The sequence below is a fragment of the Protopterus annectens genome, chromosome 7.part0 (assembly GCF_019279795.1).
Source record: "Protopterus annectens isolate FY-2018-M chromosome 7.part0, PAN1.0, whole genome shotgun sequence".
Classification (NCBI taxonomy): Eukaryota; Metazoa; Chordata; order Ceratodontiformes; family Protopteridae; genus Protopterus; species Protopterus annectens.
Window position 1 is genome coordinate 795,906,710 of NC_056739.1, and position 17,281 is coordinate 795,923,990.

At 40.8% G+C, this 17,281-nt stretch overlaps 1 protein-coding gene across 1 annotated transcript in view; it reads left to right on the forward strand.

Moving 5' to 3' along the window:
* The window catches only part of DNAH2 (dynein axonemal heavy chain 2), a 6,636,854-nt gene that overhangs the window by 5,414,166 nt on the left and 1,205,407 nt on the right, over positions 1-17,281 (forward strand). Inside the window, exon 69 of the mRNA XM_044077324.1 lies at positions 3,172-3,238. Within this exon, the coding sequence (XP_043933259.1) occupies positions 3,172-3,238 (67 nt within the window). The remainder of the gene's footprint in view (positions 1-3,171; positions 3,239-17,281) is intronic.

The window sequence follows — 17,281 nt, forward strand, 5'->3', positions numbered from 1 at the left end:
TGGTAGTTCCCCGGAATAAAATAATAATAACAAAGGGAAAGTCCAAGACAAAAAGCTAAAAAGCTAACATCTAGTGTTGTTTTTTAAATTTGTTTTAAAAAGGACTAATAAGAATAAAGCAAAATACCCCAAGGATGTTGAGCGACTTCCATCAAACCTAGTGATAGACAACCGTGTTACTCTCGGAAGTGGGATAACTTACAACAGGACCACGTGGGACACCCGTGGAACAGCTGGTCGTTCAGTATGAATTAGAAGTAGAAGGCGACATAACACAAAAAAAAGAAATAAGCACGCTGGAAAATCACATTTAACAATCAGCATGTGTAACATTCAGCTAAGCTGTAATTAAAAGGCAGACATCATACACAAAGTAGTGACAAAAAAAACCCACCAGAAAATAGCTTGCATAGTAACACGATGCTAGAGCCAGGCATGCACAGCAGCCGGGGGAATTAATTCCAAGACAATAAAGATGGCAGCTCGCCAAGTAGGAGGGTTATATGGGATTAGAAAGGATGTGAAGTAGGAAAAGGGGGGAAGTAAGGAGGTGGCCAGAAGGACCAGGCGGGGCTAAAGATGGGGGGATAGTAGAAGCAGAAAGTGGGACGTCCTAAGGAGAGAGGATGTGGGAGGCGAATAGAGCAGAGGGGGGTGGGGATAGGCAGTGGATGTCTAAGAGGAAAGATTAGAGCAGTATCGATCTAGGGATCAACGGTGGATGCCTAGGTGGAAAAGAGTAGAGCAAATAGAGAGCAAGGTGATGGGAGTTATACTTGGTGGACAAACAGGTCAGTGATGAATGGCAGCAGAAAACAGTCATTGGGCTGCTGACTACTGGGAGCAGTAGGTGGGAAGAATAGGTATGGAGGAAGAAGAACAGGGAAGGTACAGGATACAGAGGTACAGTAATAGTGAAAAAAAAGTAGTTAATTATGAGGAAAACAAGGGTGACATTTTGGGAAGGGGTTGATTCAGTACACGTGTGCGTGTGTGTGTGTGTGTGTGTGTGTGTGTGTGTGTGTGTGTGTGTGTGTGTGTGTGTGTGTGTGTGTGTGTGTGTGTGTGTGTGTGTGTGTGTGTGTGTGTGTGTGTGTGTGTGTGTGTGTGTGTGTGTGTGTGTAGAAGCAGCAACTTGGAATTCTGGGCACATTTTTTTTTTTCAAGCAGTACAAACTAGACTCCTTCTCTAGGTCCAGAGCAGCAGGCTTTTGTGGGACCATTCTCCAGTGGCTGCTGGAGTGTAATCTCTCTCCCTCCTGCCTTGCTTTCTAAGCTCTGGTATTTGTCCCTTATAACTTAGGGTACTCTAATATGGTGTAACGAAGAACACAGTAAATCTGTGTAAGCAAATTTACCATAACATAACAGTAGATGTTCAAAAAGATCACTGTTACTGTAGCTGCATCCTCCCTCCCTCTCTCCCCATATTTTTGCACCAGTGTATTTTTTATTATAATTGATGTTATTTATCAGGGCTTTAGCCCCCCCCGTTCTGAGGCAAGAAAGCTTTGTAGTTTTGGCACCCTGTCCCCTGATTTTATCCTGCTTTTGCAGTGCAGTTGATAGGATGCATGGAAGGTGTCCAAAGGGTATGGAATTTGATAGGCTTGTCTGACCCTGGCAGGATATGTCCCATATAGCTTGGGCTATTGCAACAGTGATATATTGTAACATCTACTATTTTTAGACATTTTTGAGTTGCATGTCTTGTTGGATAAGAATCAGTTAAGTGTAACTCATTTTCGGATGACTTGACTTGAATATAGGGAACACATTGGCCAGTTACAAATTATGTTTCTTGATAGACACGGTATGTTTTCACAAGGATTGACAGAATTCATTTCCCTGGGCATTGAGCACATTCACAACTTTTTGTTAGAAGTTTCCATTGATTGTGTCTACACTATATCAGCCTGGTCTTCTTTTTGCATACTTTCACTAGGCACCATCAATTTGACCTGTTTTTTTTTTTTTTTAAATAGAACAATCTCTCATTGAAAGGTCTTGCAGAGTATCCTGGTATGTGTCATTGCCTTCACTAAAGGTTGCCTCCTGTGACATGTTGATGTATTGCTCATATTGTGCTGCCTGCTGTAAGAATGTCTCAGAGCAATCACAACAGAGCTCTGTGTAAGGTACTCACTATAGCAGTGCAATAGGTCTTCAAGACTTCAGTCTTACAGCAGGTGGATTTCTCATCTTCCTTCCTGCTAGATATTTTCTTGACTTACAATGCATACTTTATGAGTTTTGCTATGTTTAGTCTGGGAGAATGTGCTATTGTTTGCATGGTGGGGAGCTTTTATATTCTTCCAGGTTCACTTCTGCTTCTCTTCTTCGAGCATGGATTGCTTGAAAAAATTAACAAAGAGTAACAGAATGCCCATTTAGATGTACTGACATAGTCACCAGTACCAGCAAAGGATAGGGCCTGCCGAACATCTTTTGGAGATTTTGTCTAAGCCATGTTAGTGTTTAACAACACTTGTGCATATACTGCATCCTACTTTTACTTTCCTTGCAACATATGACCTATCTGCTAAATTACTAATGTACTAGTTCATGTCTCTATTCTACAAAGTATTTGCACCACTTTATGTCTCTGTTCTCAAAAGTGTCTGCACCCTCAATTGCTACTATAACTTGCTTATCTTATGTATCTGCATCCTGAGGGGTACTTTATCTGGATGCTTAATGCTTATTGTGTAAAGTGTAACTTTAACAATGTACGAGTTCATGTCTGAATTTTGAATAGTTACTTAATCCACAAACTCAGTTTACTATGTAATGTGAAGCCTTACCAATTTACCTGTTTGTCTCTATTTTTTCTGTACCCTTTATATGAATTGTATTTTGCTTAGCTTATGTATCTGTATCATGAATTGTAACTTTATCTAATGTTTTTACTATGTAATGTTGGAGCTTTTCTCCCCAAGCCTCCACTGAAAATGGGCTATCGAGCCCAGTGCCCCCCCCCCATCACCAAACTGAAACAAATAAATAAATAATGCAGTAATCTGTTGCTCTCATTACTGCCTCATGTTACTGTAACTTGTACGCATGATGCTTCATTCTTTTCCCATGCTGGGTCATTGAATGCAATACCCAGAATGGTAACAGTACCATGTGTTGAACTGTATTCACTCTGCCTTTTTCTCTCACCTTTAGATGGCCTCTAATGATAGATCCTCAGGGTCAGGCACTGAAGTGGATCAAAAATATGGAAGGTTCCAAGGTAAGTCAACAATATTACTTAAAAAGAGACTTATGACTAGAAATGGGCTGAGGTACTGCCTAGCAGGTACGTAATGCTGATGAAAATATGCACTCTCTCAACTTTAGACTTTTACTAAATACATACTGGGGATGGAATATTACTGTTTACTATTTTTCTGTTTTTATAAAAATACATAAAACATTTTTCATTAGCTTTCCATCTTTAAGTTAGAACTGAACTTTAATGTTGCCTAACATGAGTGCTCTGCTTATCACTGGTTTGATTTTGCCAAATGAGGTTCAAACCACAGGTGATTTATGCTTTCAAAAGTGTATACTAAAAAGAAGTTAGTCTATGGAATAATACTGACCAAGAGATAACTAGGTAATATGTCTTGTGATTTGATCAATATTGAATACCCCTACCACCACATACTTTTCTTTCCGTAATTCAGTATCTTTAACTCCATGAAAGTTTGCTGGAAAGTATGCAGCAGCATGATCTTACCTTGATTTGGCTTGCACTTTACAGAACCCCCCAGGTAGAGATTTTTACCAGCTCATGGAGAAGTGCCAGAAGTGCCAGAGGAATGGGAAACTTTGTAGAAGGGAGGGTGGTAGGAGAAATACAGGAAATAACAGGCTTGTTAACTTGCTGTGCCAGGGAATGTCATAGAAAGAATCCTTAGGGGGAGGCTGGTAGCATTTCTAGAGAACATCAGTCTCTCATGGCCAGAAGGAGCTCTAAGTAAACTGGATGGCACAGTGGTTGCATTGTTGGCTCACAGCAAGAGGTTCTCTGGTTCAATTTTCGGCTGGGGTGCTTTCTGTGCGGAGTCTGCATGTCCTCCCTGCATCTGTGTGGGTTTTCTCTAGGTACTCTGGTTTCCTCCCACGTTACAAAGACATGTATCTGGAGCACTTCTCCATGGGCCTCTGTTGAAAATTTGCTTCATTCCAAGTCAGACTTTCCTGATAAATGTCAAGTAAAATAAATAAAGTAAAATCTGATTAAGTTTTATGAGGGACTTACCAGTGAATTTGACAGGGGAGAACCAGTGAACAGTCTACCTAGACTTCAGCAAGGGCTTTGATTTGGTCCCTCACAGGAGACTTATAGGAAGACTAGAAAGGTTGGAGGTATTTTTAAGACTGAGAAACTAGATGGCTACATGACTAAGTGGTAGGACACAGCCATATAGGGCTGTGGTGAGATGGACAGAGTCTGGAATTATTAAAGTGACTAGTAGCCTATGAGGAGGTTCTGTGCTGGGTGCAACACTCTTCACTGAGGTTGTCTTGGCCAGATCTAAGGGAAAAGAGTACAGGGGTTGTCTCAGCTATATCTAAGGGAAAAGAGTACAGGATCAGCCCCTTTACTAATGACACAAAGATGTCACAATGGAGAGTGAAAGAAAGAATCTAGTGATAGATGTGTAAAGGATGGTCAAGTGGGCAGAAACATGGCAGTTGTGGTTCATTGTACACAATTGCAAAGTACTGCACTTAGAAAACAAATTTCCTGGTGTAAAATATTGAGGGAATGGAATGCAACTGATGTCAACATAGCCAGTAAAGGATCTGGGAGCCCTGGCCAAACCTGAGATTGGACCACCAAGAACAGAGCAAGAGCACAGTAGCAACAGCTAGCAGAATTCAGGGTGTATTTTCAAGGGGAAAAATTCCATAAAAGTACTGTTTCTAATGCTTCCATCTATAGTGCCTTAGTCAGACCACCCCATAAGTACTGCATGCAGTTCTAGAGATCGTATAAGGAAAACGGCATCAATCTTCATCAAGGAATATGATGGAAAAGTGCTAGAAGGATCCATGAGATTTTGAGGAAGGAATATGATCAGAGACTAGAGGAGATTAGAGCTGTATTCACTTGAGACCAGAAGAGACAGAGGAACATAAAATCAGTGCACAAGATCATGTCAAGAAGATATGAAACAGTCACTTTGAGCAGGAAGGACAAAGGGGGAAGGAAAAGGCACAGGCAGCCGCTGGTGGGGAGTAATAACTCTCCAAAAACACTTTTTTACAGTGAAGGTTGTGGACAGATGGAATGGGCAGCTGGAGTAGATAGTGGAGGGGAAATCGACACAGGCATTTAAGACGGAATAGAGCAGGTGGAAGGAGGGTGAACAGTAGGATTGGGATGGAGGGGGGCGTACAGTGTTAAGACATTTAAAAGGGCAGAAAAGATAGGTTGTCTCACTATGCTGTAAAGCAAATGAAATAAATATAATGTAATGTGAAAAGATAAGACTTGTGTTGCTTCTTTTTACTTATTCTAGCAATCTTTTTTTAACCAACCCATTATGATGTCCCAGAAATGATGCATTAGTTTAAAGTAGATGGTCCATCATATAGTCTTCATTTGTCTCAAACTACTATATCAACCGACTTCTATTTTGTTTTCTGTATTTCTTGCATAAAAATGCTGCTAGAGTTTTGCCACAGCTTTGTTTCTAGATTTGATGGGGTTTTTTTCTTCCTTTTGTTTGGCTCTGCTGCTGCAGATCTCTAAAGTGTTGCAAGACAAGGTTATGGTCATGCAATATCTTAAATAGATATATCTGATGTTGTCAATTTTCATTCATTCCTCAACCACTGGGTTCAGATCTGATTCTCTGATCTGACTCGGCTGATACTATAGCTCGAGGCCAACTGGAACTCTTAAGCTCCTCCCTACCCATAATGCACCAACCCCTAACATACCTCAGCTTTTGTTTGCACCTTTCGTGTTTAGACATGGCCAGCTTTACTGTTAAATAAATTCGTTAAAGTCAGACTGTAAAAATCATCTGGCATTTAAAAATGACAGTCAATAACAAACAGTAATGCAGGTTTCTCAGGTATCTACAAATACTCTAATGTACATTAGGAGGCAAAAAACCATACACAAACTTGTACAGAATTTTGTCTAGTTTTATTAGTGATACACATGTCATTTATACTGTTTGCAATCAGCTTTTGCCCACCTCACTGACGTGGTCAGTGACAGGGTTTTTACATCATGATCATTCATAAGAAAAATGCTGATATTACAATTTTTAAAAGTTACTTTCCCATGAGAATATTACAGCCTTGCAAGCACCTGGTCAGTCACAATGTCCTTCCGAGGATGTAGCCAATTCAAGGCTCTTAGATTAGTTCGAATACAATGGGTGCATGTCTTCTTTAATGCTTCTCTTTGTCTCTTTCTTGTTCACCAGCTGGACATTATCTCTGATAGTGCGCACAAGGCCGTTCTTCTGGTGGAAGCAGGAAAAGATACACATGCACACAGATTCATTATTTTCTAACTTTGCAAAATAATCTTTCACTGACAGACATGAGCCAGGCCGAGCTGATCGCTGCCAAGGCCAAGTTTCTAGTCACACTGCAGCTTATGCTTCAAGCAATAATATGCGAGTTTATTTCTACTATTATTCTAGTGAAACAGAATTAAATGCATTACATATTATTCTATTTCTCAATCTATGTATTCCATATATGTTCAAGTTCATTTATATATCTAACCACACAACTTATATATGTCTGAATGTTTGGATACATATATTTCTAGCAGCTTATATGTGAATACATATTTTTCTTAGTAGCTTATAAGTGAATACATATTTTTCTTAGTAGCTTATATGTGAATACATATTTTTCTGACATTCTCCCTCCTGTTAATGCATTTCATTCTATTTGAAACATAAACAGTATTATTTCATTTCTTAGCCTCTTCCTTTCAAGGACTTTCAGCTAAGTAAGTCATTTGTTTTATATCTCAGATAGACTTTCGCTTGGTATCAACAAATTCAATTCCATGTCCTGGTACATAGTTTCAGTTACTGATATGTCAACTAGGTCTTTAACTAATTTTTTCACACAGGGTATGCCGCAGCAGACACATGCTCCAATTATGAGCAGTACTACACAAATTGCAATCAGAATATTCATAAGGACTGACCCCCACCCCCCAAATAGATTCTGGAAAAAGTTCGTCAGTGGGTTTGGGCCTGGTTCTGCCATTGCTGACACCTGCTGTATTACCTCCAGGTGATCATTGATTTCATGTTGGTTGTCTGGAATGTGCGCACAGCATTCTTCTTTGATAAGCGCATTACCACCTCTCCGCTAGGGTGAAGTCGAGCCATTCGGTTCTGTAATCGACTGTTCTCATTGCATTCATTTCATCAGTCACAAGTTCAAGAGCGGAAAAAGTCGCATTGCTCATTACTTGAGGAGTTTTGACAATTTCCTCAGTTCCCAAATTGATTTGACTGCTCCGTAGGCTGGCAATATCCCAGCCCAGGATATAACACTGTCACTCAAGTCCATATGAGTCAGTTTTCTTTGTCCTTCACAGCGAATGCTCCTGCCAGCTTGCTTCAGTCTTACCGACTGGATTAGCAGGTTTTCTGACTGTATTCTCGGCTTGCTGAGCTACATTTCTCACATTGCGTATTTTACCCAGGGCAATTCTGCAGTATGTCTTATGGCTGGAACCAGATAACCCAAAAACAACTGCCGGACCAATTCTCAGGTAACCATTTATAGGCCTTTTTCCCACAAACAAAATAACAGTTTTCTACTTTAGTACTGATGGGTTAACCCTGAATGAAACATTTTTTTATCTATAACAGATAATTGTCTATATATTTCAGGAGTTTTTTGCACATCTCTCAATGTTGTTTTCATCAAGCTTAAATACAAACCATAGTTCGTGCTACAACTAGTACCTTGGTCTACAGGTTTTATATAACATTTGTAAGACACAGTTATGTTACAGTTACTCCAACCAACCTGGAGTGTATCGTTTTTAACAAAGCAAACAATTCCTTTCTGAGTAACGGGTAAATATAATGCCACTTTGTCTTGTGATCTCACAGTACCCGTGTCAAATAATAGGTTTTCCCAAGTTTCATTTATCCCCAGGGGGACAGCAGACATTAAAAGTCCTCCATATGCTGTGGGTATTGCAGTACAAACCCAGCAAGAAAGCCAAACGTTCATAGTCTCTACATAGACTCGTTTCATAGCCAGGTATGTGTTGAAATTCGGGTGCCAGTCTATAGCTAGTTCATCATCACGTTTTATCAATTTCACTTCTGTAGTTATATGCAAGAAAAACCATAACAACAAAAAGGTCACTACAAACATGGTTAATAAATGTATGATCAGTAGGCCAGTGAACCAATGTCTTTGGGGTTGTTTTGCATTTTATTCACTCTGCCTCTGGCCATCCTGTTTCTGTGGTATGTCAGTTAAAAATGTTTGTCCAACTTAAACTCTTTAAGTGGTTTACAGTCGTCAAATGAACCCAAGATGATCTCTCAGCAATTTTACTGCAGTAGGTGTTGCCAATAGTACCTGGTACGGACCTTCCCACTTTGGACTCGCCCAGTTCTTTCTTTTGATGATTTTCAGCCAGATCCAGGACCCCGGGTCAGCACGGCCTCGGTTTTGTTTCTTCTTTGTCTGAAAAGAGTTCAACTGCAAAACAGTCTTATTTGTTAACAATTTCTTCATATAACTAGCTAATGAGCTATCGGCCTCCAGCTCTGCAGGCATGAGGGCCCTCCATTGTGGCACACAATATGCTCTCCCAAATACTATCTCAAAGGGGTCAAACCCTTACATTTGGAACAGTTCTCATGCTCAGCAGTGCTAAAGGCAGACAGCAAATCCAAGTCTTTTGAGTCTCACTTATCAATTTTCTCAACTTGTTTTCAAAATTCCATTGTACCTTTCCACCAGTCCTGCTGACTGGGGTGATAAGCACAATGGTTTTCAAGAAATCCCAAAGATTCTCCCAAGCTGGTGTATTGTCTGATTCACAAAATGTGTTCCATTGTCACTATAAATTCTTTCTGGTATGCCAAATCTAGGAATGATTTCTTTTACTAAGGCTTTTGCCACTGTTGCTGCATCCGATTCCTAGTCGGAAAAGCTTCTACCCATTTTGAAAACATATCTATGATCACTAAACAGTATTTTTTCCCTTCACACTTATTCAGTTCTATGAAATCCATACAAATAGTATGGAGCGGGTAGGGTGGTGTCGGAGTCCCTCGCAACCCGGTTTAAATGCTCCCTGTGCATGATGTTTGCTACAAATATGACATGTTGCACAAAATTTTTGTGTATAATTGTAAATCCATATGTTTGGAATGTTTTGTTAACTAACTGTACCATCCCCCCTGTTGAGACATGGCTCTGCCCATGACTCAACAAAGCTGCATATCTAAATAAATTAGATCGCAATATTGTTTTTCTCTTTGGAGATGTACAGTCCCTCTTCAAGGATTGCTCCTCGTTTTATCCACTTTTGCTTTTCTGCTTTTGTAGCTAATGTCTGCATTGTTTTTAACATTTCTAAATCTAGAGTCTCAGAAGGTTGTAGTTCTTCATTTGAAAACACAGTTTCTAGGTCTGAGGCAGCTTGTTTTGCAGCTGCATCAGCCCAGCATTCCTTTTGAAATTTTATCTTGTTGTTTGGTATGGGCTGCACATTTACAAATAGCTATTCTAGTGGGTAACTGAATAGAATCTAACAGGTTCAAAATCAATTGTGCATGATTAATCGGTTTGCCAGTAGATGTTATCATTCCCTGTTCTTCCACTGTTGCAAAGACATGCACTGTAGAGAAAGCATACTGACTGTCAGTATATATGTTAACACATTTATCTTTCGCTAGAGTGCAGGCACGTGTCAAAGCTATCAATTCTGCTGCTTGAGCAGACAGGTTATGTTGCAGGGGTTGTGCTTCTATGATTTCATTATCCGTTACTACTGCATAACCCACTAGGTTCTTTCCTGTAGGTCCTCGTCTACAGGACCCGTCCACATAAAATGTCACCTCTGCATCGGCTAAAGGCACATCAGTGAGATCTTGTCTGGGCGTGGTTATTTGTTCCATTTCCTGTAGGCAACTGTGTGGTGTGCCATCTACAGGAATCGGAAGCAATGTCGATGGATTTAATGTTGTGCATCGTTCAATTGTCATATGAGGTTGACTCAATAGTATGGTCATACAAGAAAGATGTCTGGCAGGGGACAAAAATGCTATTTTTTCTTGCAGTAAAATTATCGCAACTGCATGAGGTACTCTCAACGTGAGAGGATGAAACAATACCACTGAGGCAAGCTTGCACTGCCATAGCTGCTGCAACAACTGCTTGTACACAGGGTGGTAATGATCGTGCCACGGATCTAACTGTGATGAATAGTAAGCTATGGGGCGTTGCTTGCCGCCATGTTGTTGCGTCAGTACTGACGTCATATATCCCGCCTACAATCTACAGTCTGGAAAATCTCTTATGATAATTCGGAAGTCCTAAAACTAACGATGAAACTACCAGGTGTTTTAGTCTGCAAAAAGCTGCTTCTGCTTCCGATGTCCAATGCAGTGTTTCTTGTGCTGCCATTGGTGTTTTAAATATTAAATCAGCCAATGGAGCCGTTTCTAAAGCATAAATCGGTATCCAACTTCAAAAATTAGTTGTTCCCAAGAAGGACATCATTTCCTTTTTGGTAGTTGGTCTAGGTGCTTAAGATTGCTGTTTTCCTATCTTCATCTAATGTTCTACCTTCTTTGGATATCACATATCCCAGGTATTTAACCTGTTCTTTCCAAAGTTGCAATTTATGTTTATTCACTTTCTGCCCTTGCTCAGCCAAAAATTTCAACAATGCTATTGTGTCTTCCCTACATTGCTGCTGGGTAGGAGCTGCAAGCAAGATGTCATCTACATAAAGTAATACTTGACTGCCCTGGTGGAGAAACCCGCCAGGTTGCTAGCCATCTCTTGTGCGAATATTGTTGGACTTTCACTATATCTCTGTGGTAGTCGGGTGTACGTATACCTTTTGCCCTGAAATGTGAATGCAAACCAATGCTGGCTGTCAGGGTGGATAGGTATTGAGAAAACGCATTGCTAATATCTACCACGGTGAAATATTTTTTTTTGACTTCAAATCATTTAACAAGGTATGTGGGTCTGGCACCGTAGGTGCCCCTGGTATTACCGCATCATTTACAGCCTGTAAATCTTGTACCATCCGCCATTCTCCGTTTGCTTTTTAACAGGAAATAGAGGAGTATTACATGGTGAATCCAAGGATTCTACCAGTATCCCTTTCTTAAGTAATGCCATTATGATAGGTTTGATTCCCTGTTCGCATCCTTGCTCAAAGGATATTGTCTTTTTCTTGGTCTAAAGGCCGATTTTGGTGTAATAACTACTGGCCCTGCTGTTGAATAAGTCCTACATCCGATTTCCCTGTTGACCAAAGAACATTTGGTATTTTACTCAAAGCTTTTTCTTCTTCTTCTATCAAGACGCCAATCAGCTGTCTTCACTCTGTTGTAAGTGTACAGCTGGGTCCGCTTTTGCTAACCAATTTAGTTTCTGTTTCTGTACTCCTAGGTCCGATAACTCCAAGTCAGTTAGTTTCTCCCATCTTGTCACTTTGTCACCCAAGTCTACCCACCTAACATTCCTGTTTTTGGTTAGGCTAACATGCGGTAGTTTATTGGATTTGTACAATTCCAAGAACTCCTGAGGTAATGAACAACTCACTACACTATTGCCCTCAGTGTCCCAGTATAAAGTCCGTAGTATGTCTCATTTTGGGATTCCTGAACAATTTTTGTTCATATTCTTTATCAGGCCCTGATGTGCTACAATAATATAGGGTACAATGTAACAAATGTTGTTGATCAACATCGAGGGAAGCACCTTGCTGGTGGCTACATTCATCAGTTCCTTGGTCACTGCCCCTGGACCGGTTGTAACCAGGTCCTGGCTGTACCAATAATAGGCCTCACCCTCCGATCGTACTACAAAAGCATCAGTTTGTCTCTGTGCCTCCATACCATTCATGGTAGGGACTACTGCTATGCCAAAAGTTGCATAAGATCTCTTCCTAATAAGTTCATGGGGCATTTGGCAGAAAGTACTATTTTACTTCTCTGGGTTATACCGAGACAGGGTCAGTTATTGCTATATCATGGGAAAGTGGTTCCCTGTACAGCTGTCCGTTTGCTGCTTTCACTAATATATAATCGGGTGACTCAGAATGTTCGGTAACTTTGAAGGGTGTATCAAAGTTCGTGATGCTCCTGAATCACACAAAAATTTGACTTCTCTCCCTTCCACCAGAAGTGTAACTTCCGGTTTAGTGTCTGCTAAATAGAGCTCCAAGCTCAGTAGTGCCAAGTCCAAAACTTCACTTTCCCCAACTTCTACATCCGGTTGCATATCATTTGTTTCTTCTAAGGTATTTACATTATTCCCTGCTCATTAGTCTCTCCTAATGACTGCCGAGCAGTATAACTGCCATCTAGTCAATCCTCATCATCCTTATCCTTTTTTCCACAGGTGCCTTGCTCCTGCAATCCCTTGCCAAATGTCCCTTCTTACGCAATTGAAGCACTCACCTCTTTTTCCTGTCCTCATAAAACTCTGAGTTTCTGTCAGAACGTTTGTTACCCTGAGCATTTCGCTTACCCTTTTTGGCTGTTTGTACTACAAAACTTCCGCACCGTGACCGCCTTCAGCTGTGAAGACCTGCTTTTTTTCTTTTACTATTAAAATGTTTTTCGGCATGTCTAGCATACTCTAACAAGGCTTGGAGCCTACTGGTGATCTATCATATGCTTCGTGTGAAGCTATTGATAGGGGCAATACAACCTTTTAAAAATGCATTCTTCAACTGCTGTTCATATGGGCTATCATTTTTTTGATTTTCAGGAATAGTCATACCACTATGATTATTGAAACATTCTAATAATCTACCATAGTATGCGTCTACTGTTTCATTATCTTGTTGTACGCATTGGTTAATACAAGTCCAATCTGCCCTAGGTTTCCATTTTTCAGTAATGCGGTCTGTAAGACTCTTCAATCTAGCATCTAGTTCTGCGTCACTATGTGGGAGTGGCCTGAGTTGCGCGTCACGGGCATTCCAGGCACCACAAATCATATGCCAGTCCGGACCCAAAATTTGTCTAACTACTTTTTCTACCTCTTCCCCATTCAGGTGATAACTCAATCTCATACCCTGTAAGTCTTGTACAAATTTCTCAAAGTTAATTTTTGGATGGGGAATTCCCTCTGTAGCTTTCCGGATGTCTTCCGGTGTCCACGGTCTATACACTAAGAGAGTTGAGGCCTGGCCCTCCTGTCCTGCCTGTGGGTTTGGTACTTCAATTAATGGACAGATCTCCTCACTCTCATCTAATGAATTTCCGCTTGGTTGAACATCTATAAATGTTTGACGTGTTCGGGATCTAGTTCCGATAGGTTCTCTTACAAATGGTTGTCTTAATACCCCTGTTGTCTCCGGATAACGTGGGGGGGGGTCTAGCCCGCCCTCCCGCTTCATATTCTAAGTAAGGCATCGGAGGAGGTGGTAGGGGAGGGACCGATGCTATTACTGTATTATTATCCTCTTTGTCTAAAAATAATGCTTTTGCATTTTTATTTTTCTGTTCCCTTCAGTTCACTTCCTCAATCCACCTATGTGCTTGAGGTGTTGTTGTTTTTGCCTGACCTTCTCGTCAGATTTTAACTGTTTCAAAAGTTTTACTAATGATATTTTATCTAATTTACCATCAAAGTCATACTTATTAACCCATTTTGAAAAATGTCTCACATTATCTGCTCTTTGCAATTGCATATACTTTTCTTCTGTTAGGGTCACGTGACCCTTTAGTGCATTCATTTCCCATGTCTCTTCAAAAAGAACTGTTACGTAACCCTTTCTCTTGTACCACGTGGTATCTTATTCCCGTATCCACAGTAGTGTCTAGAATGACTGTTTTACTTTGCTTTGTTTACTTCCTGATCTATGACTCAAGATACAATACTTGACTACCTCTCTCCCTGCTATCACAAACCTTAGCAATAGCACAGTGTAACCTGGTCCCTGATCTAAAACAAAACAAAGAGAGGAATTCTGCTTACCCGAGCCTCCCGCTTACTGTTATACTTCTTTAGGATCCAGTTTTCCGCCGCCACAGATCAGACAAGTGGACAGCCTCTTTAGATACGACAATTCAGTCGGAGGTCTTTCCTTCTTCTGCACAGGTTTCGGTGCCACCTATATGCTCTGACCTGCAGCTTCTGATTCCGGCCCGATTGGGACCATGAGGGGAATTCGCCACGATTAGACCAAAATGTTAAATAAATTCGTTAAAGTCAGACTGTAAAAATCATCTGGCATTTAAAAATGACAGTCAATAACAAACAGTAATGCAGGTTTCTCAGGTATCTACAAATACTCTAATGTACATTAGGAGGCAAAAAACCATACACAAACTTGTACAGAATTTTGTCTAGTTTTATTAGTGATACACATGTCATTTATACTGTTTGCAATCAGCTTTTGCCCACCTCACTGACGTGGTCAGTGACAGGGTTTTTACATCATGATCATTCATAAGAAAAATGCTGATATTACAATTTTTAAAAAGTTACTTTCCCATGAGAATATTACAGCCTTGCAAGCACCTGGTCAGTCACAATGTCCTTCCGAGGATGTAGCCAATTCAAGGCTCTTAGATTAGTTCGAATACAATGGGTGCATGTCTTCTTTAATGCTTCTCTTTGTCTCTTTCTTGTTCACCAGCTGGACATTATCTCTGATAGTGCGACAAGGCCGTTCTTCTGGTGGAAGCAGGAAAAGATACACATGCACACAGATTCATTATTTTCTAACTTTGCAAAATAATCTTTCACTGACAGACATGAGCCAGGCCGAGCTGATCGCTGCCAAGGCCAAGTTTCTAGTCACACTGCAGCTTATGCTTCAAGCAATAATATGCGAGTTTATTTCTACTATTATTCTAGTGAAACAGAATTAAATGCATTACATATTATTCTATTTCTCAATCTATGTATTCCATATATGTTCAAGTTCATTTATATATCTAACCACACAACTTATATATGTCTGAATGTTTGGATACATATATTTCTAGCAGCTTATATGTGAATACATATTTTTCTTAGTAGCTTATAAGTGAATACATATTTTTCTTAGTAGCTTATATGTGAATACATATTTTTCTGACATTTACTCTTGAGCTTTTTGGATTAAGATAAGTGCAGTATTATCATTAAGGTCCTTTTCACCCTGATTTTTCTACATACACTTTTATACATATTCATTAGCATTGCTGGCATTACTTTTTTCTTTTCTTAATCTGTAGCTTTATCTAACTTTTACATATTTGTGTATTTCTTCCTACCATTATTGGTACTCACTTCCCTTTTATTCTTTCCTTCTGTACCTAAATAGAAATTATAAAAATAATAAAACAATATAGTATCTTTAGTGTGGGGTGGCCACGGTGGTGCAGTGGTTAGCGTTGCTGCTTCACAGCAAGAGTTCTCCAGTTCGATTCTTGACTGGGGTGCCTTCTGTGCGGAGTCTGCATGTCCTCCCTGTGGTCGCGTGGGTTTCCTCCGGGTGCTCTGGTTTCCTCCCACATTCCAAAGACATGATGCAGGTTGATTGGGCACTCTAAATTGGCCCTAGATACAATTGTGTGCATGTGTGTGCTTCTGTGGAAAGTTGGGCACTGAGCTGTCAAATTGACACCATAAAACTCCACTGCCAATCATTCTGCAGACCGTTGTTTAGCTGTGGCAACCCCTAAGGGGAAAAGCCGAAAGGAGAAAAATGATCTTTAGTCTCTCATACATACTTCTCACTTTAATTCTCAAAATGTCAGAGAGGGGTTTCAAAAAATTTAAAACTGCAGCCATAAGCTGCCTTAATCTGATGCACATGACCTTTGTTTATATTGCTTGGGCCCTGAGCATCTCACTGTTGGCTGTGACATTTGTAAGAGTTTCAATCTGCATGGGTTAGTGAACAGAAGAAGCAAACTTATTTTAAGAGGATTGCTTCCACCTTCTTTTTCAGAAGCATTATCTGAAGCTCACCCCCAACGCATCTTCCAAGGACACTGCTGAAATGTTCCCAAAGAAGTCTGGTCCTTCCACCCCATCATCCTCGGAGCCTCCTTCAAAGAAATGTAGACTGGATCCGAAGCCTTCTGGATCAGCGAATTCTTCTGCCTAACATAAAACATCTTTGGATCAGGGTTCTTCAACTCTGAAAATTCTACCTCGGATCCAATATTCCCTGTTTGTTGACCCAGTAACTTCAACACTGCCATCTCCCTTCCTTGAGAGATGAAGGTCCAAATTGCCATCCATTGCTTCATCTTGTTCTTCGTGAAGTCTCACGGAAGGTGACATGGATAGAATGGTGAAGTTTCTGTCTGTGTAAATTCAGATGGGAGTTCTCTTGGCTCCGCCCCATTTGAGTCAGGAAGCCTTAGCTAGAGCTACCCCTCCAGTCATGGCTCCTTCTCTGATTCGACACGACACTTTGTGCAGTTGTCCTTTGATCTGAGTTTGCTGAGATAATCTTTTACAGATTCGAGAGCTCTGGTGTCCTCAGATCTGAAGTTTTCTGTGAGTGCCCTGGCTCTGAGTTTGAAGCCGAGTGGATCTTGGACCCATAGTTTCCCAATCAGATCCAAGGTATTGGAGTCGACCTCGAAGTTTTTGGAGCAGTTCCTGCCTCTCGGAGCCTTGGCCCTGAACAGCTCATCTCCGGACTCTGCCTCGGGTGGCTTGCCTTCAAGGCAGATGGAGCCAGTGGGAGAGAAGCGTGACTTCTCATTTGCATTGGCTTCCTTCTCCCAGGATGACTTCCTTCTAGGTAGTTGAGAGAGTGTTCTCTGCTTCAGCAAGACAGAGGGTCTCTTCCCCCCATGGACCTACCTTCTGCATCCCATGTTTGTTTGCTCCAAAAGCCTCAACATTCAACTCCACAGGGACAATCAGTCCATGTTGTCCAGACCACCCAGCCAGGTATTACCCTTTCTTACAATATTTCCCTGGAGCATCCTACAGAGGAAGTACCTCAAAAGAGGAGGTGCAAAAGGAGGCAGTTGGATTCCCCTCAGGAATCTATTGTGGAAGACTCAGATTTTGATGAAGGATCCCTGAGATCACTCAATGATGTCCCTTTTGGAGACAT